Raw genomic sequence first — 25,691 nt, forward strand, 5'->3', positions numbered from 1 at the left:
TTTAAATTTTAAAAATTTTAAAGAACTTAAATGAAAAATTTTCCATTTTAGCGAAGATCAGGGCCCCTGTCAGTCCCCTTAGCTACGTCTCTGGTAATAACTAAAATCTATTATTTTACAAGGTAAATTATATTATTTTAAGGATGTTTTATTATTCTTATATCTTTTATATAAAAAATAAATAAAAAAATACACATGCATAATGGGATTTAAACTTAAAACGCTATGTTTTTTAACGTCTTTATTTTGCTTTTTAATTAAAACTTCATTGTCCTTTATACCAATTCTTTATAAATACATTTGTTACATAATTTTATTTTGACATAATGTCTAATTTAGCCCTTAATGTTTATATCTTTTATCAATTTTAGCCCTCAATTTTTTAATAAAAGTTATATTTGACTATCAACCTTTCAAAAGAGTTGAATTGTTGTTTTCTTAATGAAACACCGACTAAAATATTAATTTTTAAATATGACAACTTGCATAATAATCAATATGTACTAAATGTTATTTTTATTTGAATTTCATTTTTGTTTTTAAATAATTTTTATAATTTTAAAATTATTTGTTGGCATGACATAGAAGATAAATAGTGTCGATCAACATTAAGTACACATGAATTTTCATGTTAACATCATTAAAAATTAATGTTTTAGTCAATATATCTATATAAAAGAAAAGAGGCAAAATGACTTTTTTTAAGGTGTAAGGCTAAATTTAATTAAAAAATAAGAGTTAAATTGACAAAAAATATGAACATTAAGAGTTGAATTTAATATTACGCCTTTTATTTTTACTCATATCGTAACCGTGTCATAACCTATTAACTATAATTCCGTTTGTGTTTTGTCGTGATTGGTTACAAATAATTATGGAATATATTGATTGTAATTTTAACTTTAAAAAATAATTTAACTGATTTTAATTACTAATATTTATTTTCAATTTAAATATTATTAATTACCTTTTGAAAACAAAATAAATTAGAAAAAAGGGAAAATATCAAAATAGTTATAAAAGTTTCCAAAAATAAAGAACGTATAAAAACCGCATAACGCCAAACATTTAAACGACCATAAATACGCAAGCTTTGAATTTGAAATTTCGTTAAACGCTACTCTCCAAAAAATATCACCGCCGCGCCATGGCGGCGACTTTATCATCTCCATGGGGTAAACCCGGCGCATGGGCTGTTGACGCCGAAGAAAATGAAGCGGAAGACGAGCGACAACAAAGCGGCGCCGGTTCCTCAACCGAAAAGCTCGGGGATTTCCCTTCCTTAGCCACCGCTGTCACCACCACCAAGGCGAAGAAAAAGAAGGGTCAAACCCTATCTCTCGCCGAGTTTGCTTCTAAGCCCAGTGAGCCAACCCGACTCACTCGCGAGGATCTTCTCGCACTCCCCACCGGCCCTCGACAACGTTCCGCTGAGGAACTCGATCGCAACCGACTAGGTGGTGGTTTTAAATCTTATGGTTCGAATAGGTATGGTTCCGATGGCGATGATTCTTCGAGTAATAGTAGATGGGGATCTTCTTGGGGATTGAATAAAGATAGAGAAACTGCTCCCTCACGCGCCGATGAGATTGATGATTGGGCTTCGGCTAAGAAATCGACTTCCGTCGCGAACGGATTTGGGGGTGGATTTGAGAGGAGAGGGAGAGGAGGCGGCGGTGGTGGGTTTTCCAATTCGCAATCGAAAGCCGATGAAGTAGATAGCTGGGCAGCTAATAAGAACTATAAAAGCGCCGCAGAGGCACCGCCTCGGAGATTTGGTGGGGGTTTCGAAAGAAGCAGTTTCGATTCGACTCAAGCGAGAGATTCGCCGAGGGATTTGGATAATTGGGGAAAGAAAAATGATGAAAGTGCCAGTTCTGCTGGTAGCGGTGGGGTTAGACCAAAGCTTGTGCTTCAGCCACGTAAAGCTCCTCAAACTGAAAAGGGTAAGAAGGATGCGACTCCGGCGGATAAGCCCAAGGGGGCAAATCCTTTTGGTGAGGCGAGGCCGCGAGAGGAGGTTTTGAAGGAAAAAGGGAAAGATTGGAAGGAGATTGATGAGAAGATGGAAGCTGCTAAGATTAAAGAGACATCAGCAGTTGCTGAGAAAGGAGGAAAGGGAAGTTTCGGGAATGAGCGTGTGCCGGTGGAAAGAAGCTGGAGGAAGAATGAGTCTGTTGAGGCTGCTAATCAACCCTAAAGGTTTGTTCGATTAGCTGAAGTTTGGTTGCTCGGTTAATTCGAGAATATTGCTATATTCATTGTTTGTTGAAGATTATCATAGAATGTGTAGGAGCATGTTTTGTTCGATGAGCTGAAATTTGTTTGCTTGGTAAATTCGAGAATATCACTATATGTATTGTTTGTTTAAGATGATGATACATTGTGTAGGAGCATGCTTTCTTCAGTATGAATCTCGTTGGTTTGTATATGAACTGTTTATATGCTCTGCTTCTGAGTCTGCTGAGGCTGCTCATCAACCCCAAAGGCTTGTTCGGTTAGCTGAAATTCGATTGCTCGTTTAATTTGAGAATATCACTATATTTATTGTTTGTTTAAGACAATGATACATTGTGTAGGAGCATGCTTTCTTCAGTATGAATCTCGTTGGTTTGTATATGAACTGTTTATATGCTGCTTCAGAGTCTGTTGAGGCTGCTAATCAACCCCAAAGGCTTGTTCCATTAGCTGAAATTTGATTGCTCGGTTAATTCAAGAATATCACTATATTTATTGTTTGTTTACGATGATGATACATAGTGTAGGAGCATGCTTTCTTCAGTATGAAGCTCATTGGTTTGTATATGAACTTTCTATATGCTGCTGCTGAGTCTGTTGAGGCTGCTAATCAACCCTAAAGGTTTGTTCAATTAGTTGAAATTTGATTGCTCAATTAATTCAAGAACATTGCTATATGTATTGTTTGTTTAAGATGATAATACATTTTTAGTAGCATGTTTTCTTCATTTAGCTGAAATTAGATTGCTTGGTTAATTCGAGAATTCTGGCATATTTATTGTTTGTTTAAGGTGATGATACATTGTGTAGGAGCACGCTTTTTTCAGAATGAATCTTCTTGGATTATATATAAACTGTTTATATGCTGCTTCTAGGTATTGCTTAATACATTGCAGTTGCTATCGTGGGCTCTTTCATTCTCTTCTGTCATTTAAAACTTCATTTTGATCTTATGAACTGGATTAAAAGTAGCATATTTGTATTTTTATTGTCTGTCATAGTTGCTTTGTGCTGTTTTTGCATGAATTCTGGGAAATGAAATTAGCCTTAATAGATAAACGGAGAATGATAACCATGCATCTTTGGCATCTCAACTGTCTCATTTGTTTTTGGTCTGAGCCCCCCGTGTCCCGTAGCTACATTAGACCCCGGCTAAATCCAAAGCCAAGCCAGGTCGAACCTCTAAACGATGTCAAAGCTCCCCAATGCTACTTTCTCCACCCACAAGACTCTAACCCAAGCCTCGGGACATCAAGCTCCTTAATTATTCGACCTAAGGCGTCGGTCTAACTTGTCCCTTTTCTTGTTATATGAGTATTCACATTTATGTTTAAGATGGGCAATTGAAAATCCCCAAAAAAAAAACCAACAAATGGTTGGAAGAAGTGGCAGTGAATTTCTTCCCCAGATATTTGGACTGAGTTCGAAATCTTGAGTCATCATTATTGAGAGGGATTTACCTAAATACCACTCCTGGCTCAAATAGGATTAGGCTCAGACCGATAAATGGATGAGGACAGTTATGGCTATACCAAAAAGAAATGCACACATTTTATCTTGTCCAAACCAAATTCCCTGCCTATTATATCCCTCTTTTGGTTCATTCTTATGGAAAAACTGTGTTGCTCAAAGTGTGTTTCATAACAACTTTGGACATTGCAGACTCTGATATTTTTTTCTTCTCGAATCCAGGGCCAAGGAAACGATGAACGGCCGTGTTCCTGAGAATTGAAGGCACGGACAGAAAAAGGTTTGTTTAGAATTAAACTCAAGACTTGACATCAATAAAGATGTAAATAATGCAAGTTATTTGTCACTATACTACTCCATCATTAGTTGATGTAATTGTTCGAGTTGTTGATCGAATAAATCTTTTTTTTTTTATGTCCATATCAACAGATATGTAAATAATGCAAGTTATTTGTCATTATACTACTACATCAGTAGTTGACATAATTGTTCGAATTGTTGGTACATTTCTATTCTGTATGTGTGTATGCTAACCAATGTAGTTGGTTCCACATTGAGTCCGGTCGGTGTGCACCGTTTCAGTAATAAACCAATGCAACTAACTTCCTATTCCGTATCGGCTAACATTCTTGTCTGAACCAATCTCATTGGCCTGTTCCGCCCAATTCTTGTCGCACCAGCTGGAACATCGTGTACCAACTTTCTTTCCGTTGCTCTAGTTATTTAGTTGTTAAATGTTAGTCTAAATTTAATGTGAGAACATTTTTAAAACACGAGAATTAAATTGTAAACAAATATGTACTTTGTCATATAAACAACTTGAATCTAAAGTATTAATAAAAGAAAAGACGTATTAAAAGTGCTTTTGGGTCGGGTTGGCTAAATTGTGCACATGTGCTATTTGTGCAAAAAGCACATCTAGCTTGACATGCTTTTCATACTTTCTTCAAGATTGGTCTATTTCCTTAAATTTTGAAAAAAAACGGCTTATTTAATCAATTAAAGAAAAATAACGGCATATATGGCTAATTTAGCCGGTCAAGTTAGGGTCATATCTAGGTCATACCTATATGTGATATCAGTATGCTTTATGTTTGCTTAAGCTCAGTTTGGTTTGAAATATGAGTTTAAAATTTTGTTAAGTTCACTCATATTTGTAAATAATTAACCCAAACCCGTTTTAGCTCCATCTATATTATTTCTTAATAGTAATAGATATTATTTTTAATTTAATATTTAACCTTTTAAATTATTTTTATTAAAATTTTAAATTTGGACAATTTAACATAATTTTTAATGTTCAAGTGTGGTGTAAATATAAATTAAAAATATATTACAAAAATAACGGGTCAAATAAAACTTAAACTTTCAATGTTAAAGCTCAAACTTGGTTATATTTTAAACAGACTTAATTTCTTTTTATTTTTGAACTCATTTTTAATCCTTATTTTTTTTATCTAAACTCTTTTATATTTCGGACAGATAATTCGACTATAAACAAGTTTATATATATTATATCATTCAAATTTAAATCCACTATTTTTTCCCTTATCATTAAAATATATTCACTAACTAACCACTAAAAAGCAGCCATGATTATCGTTTTTCAATTTCAAAATCTAAACCCTTTTTTGATTACCTAACTGTTCAAATGCATTTTGATGGTAGCTCGCCTGTAATCACGACAACATAATTTGATCCTGTTGAATCTTTCAAAAGAGGACTGATTTTATATACCACTATTTCTTTTTCATCAGTAATCTTTCGATATTATATTCGGTAATTACAGTGAGTCTTAATTAAATTCGAGATCAAATCAAGTCAGACTCATAAATAAGAGGCAAAAATCTCTCAGTGCCGTTTTTTTAAATGCAAAAGAATGAACTTCAAACCCTACTTAAAGAACATCAAACTCTTTACCACTTGAATTAACATGTACTTAAAGGTGTAATTGAACAGGGCCGAGCCCGGATATTATCAAGCTTGAGCTTAATTGAATATCTATTTTTAAGTTCGAGTTCAGCTCAATAATTAAGTTGAGGGTTAATAATATATGATAAGGACAGTAATATAATTTAATAATATAAAAATAATATAAAGGCTCTCAAGTTGTTTGAGTTAAATAATAATAAGCTCGAATTCAACAAGAACGTCGCTCGATAATTATCAAATTGAGTTTAAGTTTTTTTCCAAATTGAACTTGAATACCATATGAACACTAATGTCTGATTTTTGTACCACTAATTTAGACTATTGCAACAAAGTAAATTAGGTAGTTAATTTATTCTTCAAAGTCTCCCCAAATCTATGCACTGATTTTGTGCCATTTTGGTTCCATTCATATTAAGGCATGGATGTGGATATCATTAACAAAGAAGTAGGTCACATACATTATGACTTATATATTCATTAAAAAAAAAAAAAACTTTACCCCAACTACTCAGATCCCCTTTCTTCTTCATTTGGTTGAACTAACTAATTCTATTTCTAAAAATTAATTTTAAATTTCAAAATATTAATATTATATCAATCAAGTCGTTTCACTTATTTAATTATTATTTTATGTGTTAAATATCAATTGACAAACTTTGTGATAGAACCAAAGTTAAAAAAAAAGTGGGGAAGCTGAAAATTTTATATTAAAATGATTTAAATTGAATTTTTTTTAAAATGAGGCAAAATTACAATTTTTCATTAAAAAAAACTAAAAGGGATTAGATTGAATTATTTACATTTGGGAGGCACTAAAATTTTAATTGTATCCTCTTATTACCCCGGCTAGACCTGTATGGAAAATGTTTCTATCAAATTGTAAATATGTGTATTTACTGCATAGACAATTTAGATCAACAAAATTTTGGAGTGAGGATATAATGCTCCACATTAGACTTGACCAAGGATTTAATGCCCGAGCTAATGGTTAAGTTACAGATATTCTTTACTAAAATGCTTACTTCTATTCCATAATGTTTCTTCAACCATTAAATCGAAGAAAAAACGCACTTAATTTTGTTTGAACTCATGTCTTCATGATTGTTATAATAATAGTGGTATCTTTTAAACTAAGGATATTAAAGACATTTTGACGACACAAGTAAAACATTTTTAAAGTTTGGCCCATGATGACTAATTTAAAATTCAAAGATAAAAAATGGTAAACTACATTCAATATTACTAAATTATTAGTAAATCTATATTTTAGTTACTCGATTTAAAAAAGGTACAAAATAGTCATTGAACATTTTTATTTAAGTTGGTTGCTAAAATCGTTAATGTATAGCTTTATCTATTCGCACGGCCTGAACTAATCGAAAGCTCTCTTTCTCATTTTTTTCTATTGTTTAGTTTTATTTTCATATAGTTTTGAACATCACGAATTTACAAACCAAAATCTAAACAAGTTTCTTCTTCAATCTCCAACATTGATCGTTAGATCAGCTTGGATCTAAGATATGTTTTCTACTCGTCAATGGGAACTGATTTACCATACCAATCGTCGAATCGTCACTTGAAGTTTACTACTCAAACTTTTTTAAAAGAAAAAAGTTGACTTAAATAAAAACTTTCAAATAGTTCAGTAACTTAAATGACAACTTTCGAATAGGTCAGTGACCATATTGTAACTTTTTGAAGTTGAGAGATTAAAACGTAAACTTATTAATAGTTTAGTGACCTTAAATATAATTTACCCATATAAAAAGGGGTTCTCTCTTTTCTTCTCTCATGGCTATGCTCCCCTTTGAATCCTTTCCCTTTCGTCCCTATAAAACCCACATTTGTTTACAGTAAACATTCATCAAAAACCTCCTCCTCCTTTTTCAATCAAGCCACCATTTTTGCTACAAATTAGCTAAAAAAACAGTCTAAAAAATGGTGAAGCTGAGCTACATTCTACTGTTCATCATCTCCCTCATTGTTACATCTCCACCGTTAACACAAAGCTTCCATATCAATAACTGGGCAATATCAAAGCTCGAAACCAAACAAGAAACAGTAACCAATCTCCAGTTCTACTTCCACGATACGATCAGCGGTAAAGACCCAACCGCCATTAGAGTAGCTCAAGCCGCCGACACCGAGAAATCACCGACCCTATTCGGAGCTTTGTTAATGGCGGATGACCCATTGACCGAAACGCCGGACCCGAAATCCAAGTTGATCGGACGGGCACAAGGGATTTATGGGTCGGCCGGGAAGGAAGAGCTGGCTTTATTGATGGTTATGAGCTTTTGTTTCACTGATGGGATGTATAATGGTAGCTCTATAAGTATTCTCGGTAAGAACTCGGCTTTGAGTCCGGTTCGGGAAATGCCTATCGTCGGTGGAACCGGCGTTTTCCGGCTGGCACGTGGGTATGCGGTGGCGAAAACTCATTGGTATAACGAGGTCGGTGATGCTATAGTTGCTTATAATGTTACCATCGTTCATTAGGTAAAATCATGTACTAATAGTCTAATTCTATTTTAACTCTTACTAAGAAATTATTAATCTTAGATAAAAACAAACTAATATTTTTATTAAAATTTTTATTTATTATTATTGTTAAAAAGTATACTTGTCACGTCATATATCATTGTCGAGTTCTATTAGGCACGATAATTTTAATAAAACAAAAGAATAAAATTTTAGCCAAAAAATTAATTTGTTCTTTGGTCTAACGTTAATTTGAGTGCACTTTTAATGATGGATTTGCTTATTTTACTTAATAAGACACTATATTAGTGTAATTTATATACTCTATCATGCACTTGTTATGGCTACCGTCTAATTACGGTTTTAGTCCTTTTATTATACTGAAATTTAAAATTTGATCTCCATCGTTAGGTTTAATTTTGAATTTCCAATCTCTATTTAATTTATCTCGCATTTTAGGAAAATTAGGCTAACATAAGAATTTGAATGATTGATTTTTGGCATATAAATGGTTGAATTTACGTATGAATTGATGATTTTAGGTTAGCTTTTTAACAAAAAGTTTTAATCGTGTTTATCAAATTACATTAACTTCCCGATTTTGATAAAGCATGACGACTAATCATAAAATTAACAATATGTTCGAATTTATAACACCGTTAATTATTACAATTCAAGTGATAACATGAGTTTTGTTTCGTTTTAAACAACCTTAAGTATTCGATTAACGTGTAAATTTATTAGTGATTAAACATAACGATTGGATTTTCATATAACCTTACATGGTCGGATAATAGTAAAAAAAAATCACATAATCACTTTAATGGCATAAGTTGATTGTGCTATCAATTTGGACCTACAAATGGGACTAAATAGTGTTAAATTAAAGTAGAAAGACATGATTGGACAACCTAATTATGGACTTTTGTATCAAATATGGGTAAACTATAAAAATAGTCACTTTTGTTTACCTTGTATTTTATTTTAGTCACTTACGCTATCGTTTTGTTACGAAATGACCACTCTACCGTTAAGCTCAATTACCTCCCTAACGCCAGTCCTACGCGGCAGTCCAAATGAGTTTTAAATGCCAACTTGAATGTCCTACGTGGCAGTCGAAATTAAATTTATTTAATTAAAAACTTATTTTCATCCCAACAACTGGACATCCAAGTTGACATTTAAAGCCCATTTGGACTACCACGTAAGACTACTATTAGGGAGGTAAATGAGTTCAACGATAGAGTGACCACTTCGTAACAAGAAAATAACGTAAGTGACTAAAACGTAACATTTCAAACATAAGTGACTAAAATATAATCTGAGGCAAATAAAAGTGACTATTTTTAAGTTTACCCATCAAATATATATATATATATATATATATATATATATATATATATAACATTTAGTATATTTCATAATTAGAGACAAGACATGTTTTGTTTTATTATATTTCATAATTAGAGACAACATGATCACTCCTTTTCCTCCAAATGTTAAAAGTATTATTGTCGGATTGTGTTCTAACCTTTTTTCTTTATTAAAATAAATAAATTCTTATATATTTATTCGATTTAATCTTTTTCTTGGTGTGATATAATTTCATTCTATGTTTCATATAAAATTAATTTAAAATTTAAAATTTAAAAAATCATAGTAAAATAATAATTCTAAAATTTATGAAAAGAGCTCTTCATAAATTTGGTAATTTTATAAATTTCGTTTTTAATTTTTATTACGTTAGTTTCAAATTTGATAATCTTTTAAAATTTATTCCTTCAATTTAAATTTACTAAAAGTACAATGACTTAACATTCTAAGATTTTCTCTCACGATCACTTGAAAATTTTAAAATACAAAAAAAATTATAAAGAAATTTTAAGATATTTCAAAATATTCAAATGATGATGTGCCATAATCACAAGTGCCTCGTAATCATACCTTAGCAAAATCTAAATTAGGAAAAATTTCCAAGTTTTAGGATTAATATAAACAAAAAAAAAATTTAGAGGTTAAATATTGCTTTACATCATTAAAGAATGCACATAGTTTCACCTTTAAATTTGAATCGACATTGTTAGAAAGGATAGCCGTGAACCTTGAACATTAACCGTAAAATGGACATGCATAGTTTCACTTGAATTTTAAATTTTGAAAAGAGGAGGGACTAAATTCCTGAAAATAAAAGGATAAGACTAAATTCCAAATCTTCGAAAATTACAAGGACTTATGATATATTTTAACCATTTTTATAATGGCCCATACTCCATACAACATTCGTTGGGGATAACTGATTAGCTTTTTCATCAATGGAAACAAAGCAACCAAAGCTAGCTGAATCTGTTCCGAGCTGCTTATTCGTATACTCACTTGTCCGGTGCCTCGGTTATTCAGATCGGCTTGAGCTATTACGTTCGTAGACCGTCCGATCCGAACATGTGACTGTACATTGCATCCAATGACATGATCACCATGGCAATCCATTATAGATACCCCAAGTGTAGACAATGAGTTATTTAGAAGGTAATCTTTATCCTTCCATTGTGCTTTTAAGCTGCCACCGTATGCGATATCGCCGTGAGCAGTCATAGCACTCCCGGTCATTACGACACAGAACCGTTTATTCACGATAACTTTGTCTTCGACTTTCAATCCGGCTGCTTACACGTCGTCTAAGAGTGTAACTGAGATTCCGGTTGTTGCCTTGAAGAAATTAATAAACCTTGTCTCGCCGCATAATGTGGAGTACATGTCGTTTCCAACCGTTTCCATGTCGAAGGCTAATGAAGTTGCTTTACCGGAACCGTGCTTTAATGAACTGGCTAGTTCGGTTTGGATGTTGGTGTCCTTTTTGTCTTTCGTGATTTGTCCCGAAAATGAAACGGGGTATTTGTGTTTCACCATGAATGATCTTTCGACGTTGATACCGTCATGGTCCCCACCATGAGTGTCTAGAACGGGTCTTACGAGCCATGGCTTGGTGGAGTCGAGGTAACGATATCGATGAGTCGGATTATTGGAATTGAAAGATGCAGGTAATGGTAAATCTGGCATGGGAACCGGAACTGAAGACGCACCGGTACTTCCTTCTGTGTTTTCATCACTCAGCAATAGTTGGCTTCATTGGCAGTTTTTTTCATCGTTTTTCGCCTGGTTTTCTCATCTTTAAACTGCTTTTTCATAAAAAAAACTTTTCCCTATATTCTAACTCATCAAAATATGTTTTGTTTTGAGCTTTAGTAAGCTTTGCTAATTGTGCTTTAGTCAACGGCACGAAAGGCGGTAACTCGTCGTATTCGGATTCACCTTCAGAGTCTAAGGATTCATCCAAGTCATCATCGCAACTGTCCTCGTCCGGCTTGCGGTCTTGATTGAAGCAGACACGAAAGGAGGAAAGGTAAAGGAGGTGGTCGTGTTCGAGTCTTTCCCGAAGGAGTTTCTTGCAACTTCAAAACCGAGTTTGCTAAGGCTAAGATCTTAGATGCAAAGGAAAACAACAACAAACGAGGTTTCCAAACTTGACCATTCGGCAACACTCGTTGGCCTGCCCTGTTTGTTCTACAAGCAGAATGGTTCTCGATTGGCTAACGAGACTGGGTTCATCAAGTGCATATACCCGGCTGCTTGACGAATAGCCTGCTGGACGACATGAGAACGTTGAGCGACAAACATGTCGTAACTCGACGCATTACCATTCAGGCCTATCGTCGTCAATATCCCCGGTTTGCATATCCAACCTATCAATGTACAACACAATATCCGGTGGCGTTTTCTTAACAAAACACTTGACCTCAAGAAGAATTTTCTCGTTCCGACGTTGGTCAGACCGTGAAGGCAAAAGCCCTGGTGTGTCAATCACTCGTACCTTAATCCCATGTACCATACCAACCACATCTTGAACCTTCTTCGTACCTATCTGGAACGCATCAGTACCAAACTTAATTTCATCGAAAATCGAATTAATAGTAACACTTTTACCAACTCCCGTTTTCCCGATAATCATAATCGTACAAGAGAAATCAAGTTCTTTATTCCCATCTGCCTCGAGCCGTTCCGCCACAGTGCTTGCACGATCAAAGCTGAATGCACTAACACGACCTCCGTTTCTACCCCGTAGTTGCTCGGCTAAGTCTAGCCTGTACAAAACTTGTGCAACAACAACATTATGCGGAGTTAGCCTGAGCCTACGTGCAAGCCGCAAGAACTTAAGTCTAATCGACTGAAGCTTTTCACCAGTCTCGTCGACGCTCTCCTCCTCGGCCTCCCGTTTCACCACCCGCTCTAAAGAATCAGCGAATTCCCTACCTTCATAACTCGAACTCGTCTGAACCGTGGTCACACCTGTGTCGTGCTCCACAACCTTGTTGTCTACCATTAACGAACCATCATCAACCATTCCAACCCCATTTTCCATTTCGCTTCAAAAAACCAACATTTTCACCAAAGAAGCAATTTAACAAACATCTTGATCAAATATACAAATCACCCAAAACATTAAAAAAAAAAAAAAGCACCCAAGATTGCCACATGCAAATATACATACATACACATATGTATATATAGACAAGTTACCTGGTTTTTTTTAATGCTACAAAGAAAAAAAAATTTGGTCCCTGAATTTTTGCATGAAAATGAGAGAGGTGGATCATAGCATGAAATTAGGTGGCCAAAGGGAGTACAAGATTTAGGGGACCATTTTGGGCCGTACAATCTGTTCTTGGTTGCAAATAAAAGCTCGGGTAGATGTAATGTAAATGGAAAAAAAAATTACTTATCAGATTAAATTCGATTGCATATTGTAAAACTTGCACAATAATTTCATATTTAGATGTTTTTTATAATTTATTTTTTATTACTCTTAAATTTCAAAATTGGACATAATGTGAAGATTAAACTACACTTAATATCACTAAATTATTAGTAAATTTATGATTTGGTTATTCAAATTTAAAAGTTACAAAATGTTCACTGAATTATTCGAAATTTCATTGGGCTATTAAAATCGTTGTTTTATAGCATTTTCTATTTGTACTACTTGCACTAATCGAAAGCTCTTCTTCTCCTTCTTTGCTATAGTTCAATTTTTTTTCATGAAACAAACTTGAACGTCACAAATCTACGAACCAAAATCCAAACAGTTTTCTTCTCTAATCTTCGTTATTGACCTTCAAATCAACTTAGACTTAAGATATGTTATTCTACTCGTTGATGAATATTGATCCATTGTACTGATTGTTGAATCATTACTTTGAGCTTACTAGTTAGACTTTAAAAAAGAAAAAAATTAATAGCCCGTTAAATAAAAAGTTTCGAATAATTTAGTGACGTAAATAAAATTTTTTGACTAGTTTAATAACAATTTCATAACTTTATGAGTGACCAAAATATAAACTTGTTAATAGTTTAAAGATTTTCACTGTAATTTATTCTATTTTTATAAATTAATATGTTTCAGTAACTTTTTCGAAAATTAATGAACCAAATGGAAGCGAACCGGTTTGTTTTGGGTTTGGTTCGACAACTAGAAAACATGGATCTCCCAATGGACCCAGAGATCCCTCAAATTTGCCCCGTGAAACCAACAGCCACGCCGTTCACCGCGAACCGGCAACGAAATGCCTCGTTGGAGCTAAGCTGACATGAAGAAGAACGAAAAACCCACTTTTTCCCATTTCAAATCCTCACATGGTTTCTCTTCCCAATGCGCTCCCCATTTCGTTCGAATCGCAGATACCCTCGTTGTCTAGTGAAACCCTTTCTCAATGTCACTTCCCAATCCCGTCTTTCACAAGCAACCAATTCGCTCGAGCTCTTAACTAGAAAGGGTATTCGTTTACCCTTTCAAACACTTGCTTCTCTCTTACAACAATGCGCCAAAACCAAGTGTCTCAAAGAAGGCAAATTCCTTCACCTTCATTTAAAACTAACCGGATTGAAAAAGCCCGGTACTTTTTTATCCAATCATTTGATCAACATGTATTCTAGTTGCGGCGATTTAATTGGCGCCCGCAAAGTGTTCGATAATATGGGTGTTAGAAATTTGTATTCTTTTAATAATATGTTGTCTGGGTATGCGAAATTAGGCATGGTAAAGCCTGCGAGACAGTTGTTCGATCAAATGCCTGAAAGGGATGTCGTTTCGTGGAACACGATGGTTATTGCTTATGCACGAAGTGGGTTTTTTGAGGAAGCGACGAAGTTTTATAAGGAGTTAAGGGGTTTGTGTATTGGGTACAATGAGTTCAGTTTTGCTGGTGTTTTGACTGTTTGTGTTAAGTCTAGAGAATTGCAACTTACTAGGCAGGTTCATAATCAGGTTTTCGTTTCTGGGTTTTTGTCGAATTTGGTGATTTCGAGCTCTGTTGTTGATGCTTATGTGAAATGTGGGATGATGGGGGAGGCTAGGAAGCTGTTTGATGAGATGAAAGTGAGAGATATTATTGTTTGGACGACTTTGGTTTCGGGGTTTGCTCAATGGGGAGATATGGAATCAGCAAATGATTTGTTCGATAAGATGCCTGAGAAAAATCCAGTTTCTTGGACGGCTTTGATTTCGGGTTATGTTAGAAATGGTATGGGGGATACGGCACTTGAATTGTTCACAAGGATGATGGTGTCTCGAGTTAGACCTGATCAGTTTACCTTTAGTAATTGCCTTTGTGCTTGTGCTAGTGTAGCTTCACTTACACATGGTAAACAAATACATGCTTGTTTGATTCGAACTAATTTTATGCCGAACACAATAGTCATCAGTTCTCTCATCGATATGTACTCAAAATGCGGCAACCTTAAAGTTAGCAAACTGATTTTTTATCTCACGAGTAATAAGCAAGATCCCGTGTTGTGGAACACAATGATTTCCGCATTGGCACAGCATGGACACGGTGAAGAGGCAATGAAAATGTTCGATGACATGGTAAAACAAGGAGTAAAGCCAGATAGGACAACATTTGTTGTTATTATCAACGCGTGTAGCCACTCTGGTCTTGTTGCCGAAGGGCTTAGGTATTTCAAATCCATGTCTTCCGACCATGACATAGCACCTGATCAACAGCATTATGCATGTTTAATCGATCTCTTAGGTCGAGCCGGTCGATTTGACATGTTGATGAACCATCTTGAGAATATGCCATGTAATCCTGATAAACGAGTTTGGAATGCACTACTCGGCGTTTCAAGAATCCACGGAAACATAGAATTGGGGAAAAAAGCAGCTGAACAACTCATCGAGTTAGAGCCGCAATCTTCAGCAGCATATGTATTGCTCTCTAGTATATACGGCACACTCGGGAAATGGGAATCGGTTGAGAAGGTAAGACACCTTATGAGTAAGAGACAAGTTAGGAAAGAAGTAGCTCTGAGTTGGATAGAACTTGAAAATAAAGTGCATGCTTTCACTGTATCAGATAGTTTGCACCCATTGAAAGAAGCAATATACTTAGCTTTGGACCAGTTAGCTGATCAAATGGATGAAGATGTTTCATTGCTTGAATTTGAAAATAGATGTTAGCCATTTTCATCTTTGCTGGATTCGATTTTTGTTTTTGTTGTATCATTTTTATTTCCCTTCACCCTTCCGGTCTCAGGGGCAATTTTAACTGTGTTTAGTTTCTGTAGAGTTGAATCTTTCAAATTCATATATGATCTTTGAGGTTTTGCTCCAATAGTTTCAGACTTCGTTCACTGAATTCATATATTATGCTTCCTTGTAGGCAGTTTGTTTCCATTCAAGTGTTTTATTGAATAAAAATTGGTGAATTTTGATGTGTTTGTCTTTCTTCATGCTTCATTGTCCTATGATGTGTCCATGCATCTGGTTTTTTGGGTAAGAGTACCATGAAGGCTCCTATACTAAGAGTCATATTGCATTTTGCCCCTTCTACTAAAAAAAAAAAAGGCAAATTAGTCTTTATATGTTAAATCAAAGAGCAAATTGATCATTTTTGTTAAAATTTGACATGGTTGATGGAATAACCAGATAGTGACACATGGCGTGCCACTTGTACCTCACCATGAGGTACAATGATCAGTTTTTAATAGTAGAAATTAATGAAATTTTTAACAAAATGATCAGTTTACTCTTTGATCTAACGTTAGGGACTAATATTCCCATGTTTTAGTAGAGGGGGCAAAATGCAAGTCGACTCCTAATATAAGGGCCTCCATGGAATTTTTGCCTTTTTTTTTTTTGTGTCATTTCTTGCTGTGAATGTGTTTGGCTCATTGTAATGTAAATCTGAGTTTAACTGCAGCATTGGCTCTTGAGAACTTGTGGAAGCCTGGTATATTCTGTTGATCTCTTGATGAATTTTAGAGTTAATATACTATTTGGTATCTGAGTTTGACTTCAGTATTCAATTTGGTACTTAAGTTTGGTTTCAGTGTTCATTTTGGTTTTAGATCAAACAGTATTACGTGGCCCAATGAATGTTTGACACATATGTTCTAGTAAAAAAAACATAAGTACTTAATTGAGACATAACAAAAAGCTCAGTATTTAATTTGGTATTCGAGTTTTGCTTCAATGTTTAATTTGGTATCTGAGTTTGGCTTCAATATTTAATTTGGTAGTCAAACCAAATGACATCATGTACTCTAGTAAAAAATTGAATGTTTGACACATGTGCTCTAGTAAAAAAACATAATGCTTAGTTGAGACAAAACAAAAAGCGCAATATATTCAATTTGGTATTTGAGCTTGGCTTTGATATTCAATTTGTTACTTGAATTTGGCTTTAGTATTCAATTTAGTACCTAACGTTTACTTTGATGTTCTATTTGGTACCAAAACCAAATGGTCTCATGTGGCCAGATGAATATTTAACACAAAAGTTCTAGTAAAAAAACATAAGTACTAGTTTGGGGTAAAAAGAAAAGCTCAGCTACTAAATTTAACATTAACATCAAATTCATGTACTTAATTAGGAAAAAAAAGAAACTCAAATTGAAAAATTGAAAAATTTATTGTAGCAAACCACCAAAATTGAAAATTGGTGATATTTCTATAATCATTGAAGATTAGCATACAGATCATCTTTGCACATGGTAGGTCCCTGGATATTCATTGATTGTGTGCTCCACATCATTCAAATTAGGCAATATTACCCATTGGGACCCTCTTTCTTTGAAGCTCCAAATGGCTATCCACTTCATTTCATTTTGTTGCTTTCTTTAGGTCCTTTTCACTTAATTGGCTAGTGGTAAAAATCTGTCTCATTGTGGCTAACCATTCATTGTAGAAGAGTTGAATTGGATTAAAGCTTAACCTCTGGTTAGTAAAAGCATTCATAAGGTCAAATTACAATTTTGATCCTTATATTATACTTAAATTTGAGATTTAGTCCTTATATTTTTTTAAATTTACAACTATAATCGAAATTTGAATATCATTATAATATTAGTCATAGCAAACCAAATTATCCCAAACTAAAGTAGAGAGACCAAAATCGAAATTTGACCCTTTAATATTTTAGTTGCTTTTTACCTTTCCAAAGTGGTTGAACCGAAAACGTGTGATAAGGACAAATAAGAAAATTGGATATTTCCATGAGAATTTGCCAAGTGCCTTCCATTTGGGCCCACTTATCACCAATCCACATTTAACACGTGGGTTTAACAAAAAAATTATTAAAAACATTTAGTCCCTATTTTTTTTATAACTTTTGTCGTATTGGTCCTAAATTTTTATTTAGTTTACATTAGTTTCAAAGGTTATCAATTTCTTTTTATTTGACCCTTAAATTTAAATTTCATTAAATTTTGATAACGTGACGACTTTAGCCGAAAATATTTAAAAATTTTTATTAAAAAACATTTAGTCCCTCGAGTCTACATTTGATAACTTCTCTCATCTTGGTCATTGAATTTTTCTTTGATTCACATTAGTTCCAAAATTTGGCAGTCTTTCTCAATTCGACCTTTAAATTTAGATTCTATTGAAGTACATTGACGTAACATTTCGAGATTGCGTTACGTTATTACTTGAAAATTTCCAATTTCTTTTTATATTGTTTAGATCTTACATATATTTTATGTAATGATGCAACAATCTCGAGACTTTAATGGAATTCAAGTTTAGAAACTATATTGAAAAAAATTTGTTAAATTCCAAAACTAATGTGAATAAAAATTTTAAGAACTAAATTGAAAAAATCACCAAATTCATTAATCTTTTATCAAATTTTGCAAAAAAAAAAAAGTCAAAACAAAGACTGAAAATTAATTTTAAAAAAATCCAACCAAAAAATTATACATTGTTGTTGGAAAACCACACATTTGTAAGAATCTTACAGGCATAATCCATTAAAAATTGATCAAAAATCTCCATCAATTATGCAAATTGAAAGCTCAAAGCCAACCCTACCAACCCCCAAAGACAGCTTTTTTATATCTTTCTTTAAAAACCAAACATTTACAGCAAATTTTATTTTATTTTTACTTAGAAAACGTTGAAAAAAAAAAGCTGTCGGTTTTTTTTTTTATTATTATCTAAAATACGAACACTATTATGAGTATCGCACTCTGTGTGTTCGTTACAATGCTATATATTCAACCCCATAAAAACTAAACCTTTAACTTAAACAGTTTCAAAAAAAAAGGGGGGGGGGGTCATCAAAAAAATGGGTTCTTTGTTCTCAAAACAATTTGAAAGGCGTAAAAATATCAAGGCTGAAAAGAAAACCCTTTGTGATCTCAATGAAAACTGCGGTGAATCGTATCCCGGAAGTGATTACCGGCCAGCGGATAGGAAGAATTGGATGGCCGGACTTGGGGTTGATAAAGTTTATATAAACAAGATTGTATGGCCGGGAACTCATGATTCGGCGACGAACAAGATCGGTATTCCGTTTATTACTCGTCCTTTTGCACAGTGTCAATCGCTATCGGTATACCAACAACTCGTTAAAGGTACTCGGGTTTTGGATATTCGGGTCAACGAGAACCGTCGTGTGTGTCATGGGGTTTTAACGACGTACGGTATCGATGTTGTTATCGGCGATATCAAGAAGTTCTTGTCGGAAACACAGTCGGAGGTGATAATACTGGAGATTCGTACGGAGTTCGGTCATCAGGACCCGCCGGAGTTCGAGAAGTACTTAGAAGAACAACTCGGTGAGTACCTTATTCATCAAGACGAACATGTGTTTGGAAAAACGATAGCTGAACTATTACCGAAGAGAATTATTTGTGTGTGGAAACCAAGCAAATCTCCACGTCCTCAATCTGGGTCTCCGTTTTGGAACGCGGGTCATTTGAAAGATAATTGGATCGATACGGACTTGCCGTCGACGAAGTTCGATAGCAACTTGAAGCATTTGTCGGAACAACCACCGGCTTCGTCGAGAAAATTCTTTTATAGAGTGGAGAATACGGTGACTCCACAACCGGATAACCCTATTGTGTGTGTTAAACCGGTGACGAATCGGATTCATGGGTATGCGAGGTTGTTCATCACGCAATGCTTTACAAAGGGTTGTGCTGATCGGTTGCAGATCTTTTCGACAGATTTTATCGATGAGGATTTCGTCGATGCTTGTGTCGGACTTACCCAGGCTAGGGTTGAAGGGGCTTGCTGACGAAAGTGGGGATATTGTTTTGTGTGGTTAAAATTATTTGGTGTTTTTTTTTTTGTAAAATAATTTCTTCATACATGGAAATTGGGTTGTTCAGTTTATTTTGTTTGTAATGTTGTACCATATGTTTTTTATAATAGACACTATTGTTTAATTGTAATGTTTCATATCTTATTAAAAATTTAAAAAAATTGATACTCATATTTATCGGCCAAGTGATAAGAAAAGAAAATAGTATTGTTGAGTAATTTTGTCTCGTATAGCATCAATGGGAGCCTTTAGGTATTTATATTGTTGTAGCCCACAACCTGACCCCCACTCTTTTGTCTTAATTCCATCGTTCCTTAGACTGACATTCTGTGTGGGTTTCAGGCTTACTGGACACGTGTTTCTCCCTGAGTCGTCTGCGTCGCCTGCAGTGTACGCGGTCTTCTTTATTCCTAGGACTAGCATTCTGAGCGGACTTTAGGCCTACTAAACACGTGTTTCATTTTGGGTCGCCTGCAGATGATGTGATCCTCACTCGGTTTGCGCCGCGATCCTCACTTGGTTTGTGTGAGCTGGACCCGCGAGTTAGATCATCGAACTCTTCTATTGTCCTCTCGTGGTTTGCCTTGCACTCGATTGTTCAGTGAGACCTATCCAAGTCACGGGTGACAGACCCGAATTTTACTTTTTATTTTTATTCAAGCATCTGGTTTAGCTTAACTTTGAATTTAGTTGAAATAGCTTACCATGATTCTTAACAAATGAAAAGTTAAATTCAAAAGGAAACCCTAAAAAGTGAATTTTATATATATATATATATATGACACCCTAGAAAGTGATATATACCCATTAGAATAAATTTGGATCAGAAAACCATTAGAATAAATTTGGATCAGAAAAGATAAAAGCAATCCAATGAAAAGGAGATGTAGATAGGGGCATGGGCCTTTATTCCAATAAAATGGTAAATTTTTCATTTAAATTTTTTAAAATTGGTTACTTTACAAATTAATACAATGATAAAATTATACTTAAACCCCTTTAAAATTTATAATTCATTTCTAATCCCTTTAAAAGCAATTTTTTACTTTCATATCCACATCCATGTTCTATACGAGTTATTACCATATTTTAGCTTCTTTCCATTAACCCTATATTTTTAGGGGTTAATTACACTAAAAGTCCCCTAGTTATTGTTCAGATTTTGGAATTGGTCCCCTAGCTTTAAAATGTTTTGCCTCAAATATAGAACATCTCCCCAATCTTCGATTAAAACCTATTATCCACTCCCCCCATTCATCCAGCGGCATATCCTGATTCTACCGCCACACATTAAAGCTTACCTTGAGAAGATGCACAAACCCTTGATACTTCATGGCACTCCTTGATAATTTGAGCTACTATTTAACACAAAGTTAGTAACAAAATTGATGGAATGATCTAATTAATACGATGTCGATACATTTAAATTTTAAATTAAACATATAATTGATAAATTTAACCTTGTTTTCTGAATAATTATAGGTTTAATAAGATGCAATCAGTCACCTAATTACCGCTCAAAATTATCGTTATGAATTCTAAATTCAATATACATGGTTCAATTGTCTATTTTTCACCCAATTTTTTTTTATCGGTTTCAAACAATTCACTCTTAGATTAATTCAATCCCTTTGTCCGAATCAAATTTAATTCCAACATTTGTGATAATAACTATTACAGGTGGGACTGTTCTTGGATGTTTGAGTGAGTAGCACATGGCGACAATATTGTATTGGTTGATAAAGATTCTCTTTCAATGATCTGGCTTTTTAGATTAAAAATAATTCAAGATAAATACAAACAACAAATCAAACCAGATAGTTGCTCGCAAAAGGGAATTACAAAATAGAATAAAATAATTATGTGGTTGGTCCAATGTAATTGTAGACGTGTTCATAGATCGGATCAGACCGAATTTGAGTCGAGTCTTATTAAATTTAAATTTGGGTTTGGTTTAAAAAAATGGGCTTATGATTTTACTCAAGCTTGGCATGAATAAAAATATTAAAAATTGAACCTGCCCGACCCACATAAATTTATTTTTTATATAAAAAATTATTGCACATTTTAGTTGTAAATTTAAATTACGAAACATTTTAATCAAGAAAAATAATAAGGGTAAACTACAAAAATGGTCACTTTTGTTTGCCTTAAATTACATATTCGTCACTTATGTTTGAAATGTTATGTTTTAGTCACTTATGTTATTGTTTTGTTACGAAGTGGTCACTCTACCTTTAAACTCCGTTACCTCCTTAACGACAGTCCTACATGGCATTCTAAATGGGTTTTAAATGCCAACTTGGATGTCTAGTTGCTAGGATAAAAATAGGTTTTTAATTAAATAAATTTAATTTGGACTACCATGTAGGAAATCCAATTTGGCATTTAAACCCCATTTGGACTGTCACGTAGGATCACTGTTAGGGAGGTAACAAAGCTTAACAGTGGAGTGACCATTTCGTAACAAAACAATAACGTAAGTGACTGAAACGTAACATTTCAAACATAAGTGACTAATATGTAATCTAAGGCAAACAAAAGTGACTATTTTTGTAGTTTACCCAAATAATAATTGTCATCAAAAGAAATGTGCTAAAAAATATGCACTTAGCCCAATATCAAACTTTGTCCAAATGAAGGGTAATTCCATGGGCCTTGAGGCCTACTTCAAACTTAAATAAAACAAATTTGGATTTGAGTGATCAAAATCGAGTTAAATAAAATGATATATATATATACCCGAATGAAATTCATTGTTTACGCATTCTCGCTTTACGTAATCAGAGTCCAATTCTCGAGGTGTTTATGGGTCAAGCCGGGTTAAGTTTAGATATGATATTGATATAATTTATGCTTACCTAGGCTCGATCAGGTCTAAAATATGGACCTAAAATTTTATCCTATGTCTATTTATGTTTGTAAATAGCTAACTCAAACCCATTATATTTTAAAATATATATTTATATTATTTTTAAAAAAATTAAAATTATATTTATATTACTTTAAATTTAATATTTAATAAGTTTATATATTTTTATTTATTAAATTTGTATATATAATCATCTTAACATTTTTTAATGTTTACATTATAATAGTATCATTAATTTTTATGTGTTATAAATTGCATAATATATAAAACTAACATGATATAAAACATTTCAAACTTTTAAAAAAAATGGGTCTGATCAGGCTTATGCATTGAATATTCAAGCTCGAGCTCAATCCATATTTTGAATAAGCCTAATTTTTTTCTTCAAATCCGTTTTTCCAAACTTAATATTTTTATATAAATCCTCCCAAAATTTAGATAAATCTCCATACTTGAATAAATAATCCGACACATCAACATGTCTAACTTTTGAATTACCCATCGAATAACATGGCATGATGATTGGGGGGACTTGGATGCGATGTAAGACCTAACATAAAAAGACAAAAACCATACAATTATACATCATCATCATCATCATAGGGTTAATTTTGCAATTGGCCCCTAAACTTTTCATCTAATGTGCAATATCATACCTGTACAAATAAAATATTTAATTTGATACGTATATTATGCTGCCATTTGTCCATGTACCCCAAAGTTTTAACTTGTAATTTATGACAATGACGAATAAATGATAGCCATGTACGGGGGCAGGCAAAAAAATTTTTAGGGGTCAAAATTAAATTTTAAGTTTTACGGTAGTAAAATGTAATATTATTATTTGAATAGTTTATATCTTTATAAATTTTAAAGGATTAAATCATTTTTTTATCATCTTTAGTATCTTTAGGGGGCAAAGTGTGGTTTTACATTTATTAATTTAAAATTTAAAAAAAGTTAAAAGGCCTAAATGAAAAATTTTCCATTTTAGGATGGGCCAAGGCCCCTACCAACCCCTGGTAACTTGTAATTTATGACAATGACGAATAAATGATAGCCATGTACGGGGGCAGGCAAAAAAATTTTTAGGGGTCAAAATTAAATTTTAAGTTTTACGGTAGTAAAATGTAATATTATTATTTGAATAGTTTATATCTTTATAAATTTTAAAGGATTAAATCATTTTTTTATCATCTTTAGTATCTTTAGGGGGCAAAGTGTGGTTTTACATTTATTAACTTAAAATTTAAAAAAAGTTAAAAGGCCTAAATGAAAAATTTTCCATTTTAGGATGGGCCAAGGCCCCTACCAACCCCTGGCCACGCCCTTGGTCACGTATATTCATATAATTTTTATTGTTTGAATACATTTTTGTCGGGGTGAAAATTTTTAAATTTTCTATTTTTAAGCATTAAATAAAAATTTAAAATACTTTTAAAAAGTGAAACTGTTGAGGGGAGTCGATTTTTTAAGAGAAGTCTTCAAATTATCCACTTGTAACAATACCTTTGATTGTTAAGGGTTTAGGTAGACTTGTCCAAGGGTCGGGCCACTCGACCTGGCCCGAAAGTCCGCTCAAAAAATGAGAGAGTTTGGGCAAAAATATCGGCCCGAAAATGAGTTTGGAAAAAAAATAAGGCCCAAACAAGTTGAGCCTCGGGTAAACTTTTTTGGCCCAGCCCGAATTTCCAAAAAAAAAATTGTTGCTGTTCTTTTTATTACTATTTTGCCATTGTTTTTTTTATTGTTTTGCAATTATATTACTACTATTTTGTTATTGTTATTTGAATATTGTATAATTAATGTTTTATTAATAATTTTGCTACTATTTTAGAAGTATTTACTTGTTAAGTTGCACTTATCTTAGTGTTATTTTAATTTTTTTAATTTTTTCCCATTTGTTGGGAAACATTTATTTTAATATTTTTATTGTAGTTGTTGTATTATATTTTTTAAAATTATTTTTATATGAAAAATTATATAAAAACTTTTAATACACGCGGGTCAAGCCAGGCTCAAATTTTAGCAATTTTTATCCGGATCGAATTTAAACAAAATTTTAAGCTCATTTTTCAGACCCAAACCTAAAATACAGAACTAATTCTTCAACCAGCAAAAAATATAGGCAAAACCCAAAAGTAATCAGTTGATGACATATATCATTCATTTAATCATTATTACCATGTGATTAGGTGAATTAAATGATGTTAAATTTATATAGGTACCATATTGCATATTTGGTTAAAGTTGAGGGATTACCCGTGATATTAACCCTGAAAATAATTTCAAAAACCAAAGAAGTCCTTAATGATTTTACTATGAAAAAGGAAGTATGAATAATTGAATCTAAACATTGAGCAGAGAACAGGTCCTAAAACAAGAAATTTTTCTTTAAACATGTCTCCATTAAAACTTGATAGAATCCTATGCTGTTGTTTTTCCAGCCCTATCCACAATGAACAGTACAAGCCTATCCACAACTAACAGTGAGCTGACTCAGCTAACAGACAAGAACTCAATTGGATAAGGATCTATTAAAACACAATCATGTTCGTGCATATGGTTTTAAATTTGGTTCCCCCCCACCTCACTTATAAATCTCTTACATCTTCATCTCCTTTTGTGTTACCTTAAAACCCTTTTGTTTATCAATGGCTTCATCTGTCTCATTGTACGAGGTTCTGGGTGTACCAGTGAGTGCAAACGGTAGTGAAATCAAGGCAGCTTATAGAAGACTTGCGAGAACGTGGCACCCTGATGTTGTGTCTGTAAACCAGAAAGAAATGTCTGCTGATCGGTTCATGAGAATCCATGCAGCGTATTCCACGTTGTCGGATCCTAATCAACGTGCGGATTATGATAGGAATCTTAGACGGTGGAACCGTCCCTTTACGACTATGGAAGCAACTGCGACGGCGGTGGATTCGTATGGGTTTTCTAGTTATGGTGCTAATAGGAATTGGGAGACCGATCAGTGCTGGTAGTTAATTATATGTATTTTTTTTTATGACTAATATTTTTTTTATAAATTAATCTTTTTAGAATTTATAGATATCTCTAACTTTTTGTTCTTAAAAATGTAATATATT

The 25,691-nt window shown here is 33.5% G+C and overlaps 5 protein-coding genes and 1 pseudogene across 8 annotated transcripts; 5 read left to right on the forward strand and 1 right to left on the reverse strand.

Moving 5' to 3' along the window:
* The first annotated feature begins 1,073 nt into the window (after nt 1-1,073).
* LOC105795389 (eukaryotic translation initiation factor 4B3) lies at nt 1,074-4,176 on the forward strand. 4 transcript variants are annotated; one of them, XR_001134242.2, is made up of 3 exons: nt 1,074-2,202; nt 2,761-2,860; nt 3,931-4,176. XR_001134242.2 is itself a non-coding variant. In XM_012624996.2 (2 exons), the coding sequence occupies exon 1, from the start codon at nt 1,148-1,150 to the stop codon at nt 2,198-2,200; it is 1,053 nt and encodes a 350-aa protein (XP_012480450.1). In that variant the 5' UTR covers nt 1,075-1,147; the 3' UTR covers nt 2,201-2,202; nt 3,931-4,176. The 4 variants fall into 4 exon arrangements, 1 of the variants encoding a protein (XP_012480450.1); XR_001134243.2 differs by having other exon boundaries at nt 2,766-2,860; XR_001134244.2 differs by lacking the exons at nt 2,761-2,860; nt 3,931-4,176 and adding exons at nt 2,392-2,497; nt 2,580-2,729.
* A 3,216-nt stretch (nt 4,177-7,392) lies between these two features.
* On the forward strand, nt 7,393-8,260 carry LOC105795392 (dirigent protein 23). The gene has a single exon (XM_012625002.2). It carries the CDS (start codon nt 7,579-7,581, stop codon nt 8,137-8,139), a length of 561 nt encoding a protein of 186 aa, XP_012480456.1. The 5' UTR covers nt 7,393-7,578; the 3' UTR covers nt 8,140-8,260.
* A 2,081-nt stretch (nt 8,261-10,341) lies between these two features.
* LOC105796046 (translocase of chloroplast 120, chloroplastic-like) lies at nt 10,342-12,538 on the reverse strand (annotated as a pseudogene).
* Nucleotides 12,539-13,631: 1,093 nt separating this feature from the next.
* On the forward strand, nt 13,632-15,894 carry LOC105795393 (pentatricopeptide repeat-containing protein At2g21090). The gene has a single exon (XM_012625003.2). It carries the CDS (start codon nt 13,826-13,828, stop codon nt 15,632-15,634), a length of 1,809 nt encoding a protein of 602 aa, XP_012480457.1. The 5' UTR covers nt 13,632-13,825; the 3' UTR covers nt 15,635-15,894.
* Nucleotides 15,895-18,685: 2,791 nt separating this feature from the next.
* On the forward strand, nt 18,686-19,898 carry LOC105795394 (uncharacterized). Its single transcript, XM_012625004.2, has one exon. It carries the CDS (start codon nt 18,744-18,746, stop codon nt 19,698-19,700), a length of 957 nt encoding a protein of 318 aa, XP_012480458.1. The 5' UTR covers nt 18,686-18,743; the 3' UTR covers nt 19,701-19,898.
* A 5,270-nt stretch (nt 19,899-25,168) lies between these two features.
* On the forward strand, nt 25,169-25,650 carry LOC105795395 (chaperone protein dnaJ 11, chloroplastic). Its single transcript, XM_012625005.2, has one exon. It carries the CDS (start codon nt 25,254-25,256, stop codon nt 25,584-25,586), a length of 333 nt encoding a protein of 110 aa, XP_012480459.1. The 5' UTR covers nt 25,169-25,253; the 3' UTR covers nt 25,587-25,650.
* Nucleotides 25,651-25,691: the final 41 nt, after the last annotated feature.

This window comes from Gossypium raimondii, chromosome 3 (assembly GCF_025698545.1).
Source record: "Gossypium raimondii isolate GPD5lz chromosome 3, ASM2569854v1, whole genome shotgun sequence".
Lineage (NCBI taxonomy): Eukaryota > Viridiplantae > Streptophyta > Magnoliopsida > Malvales > Malvaceae > Gossypium > Gossypium raimondii.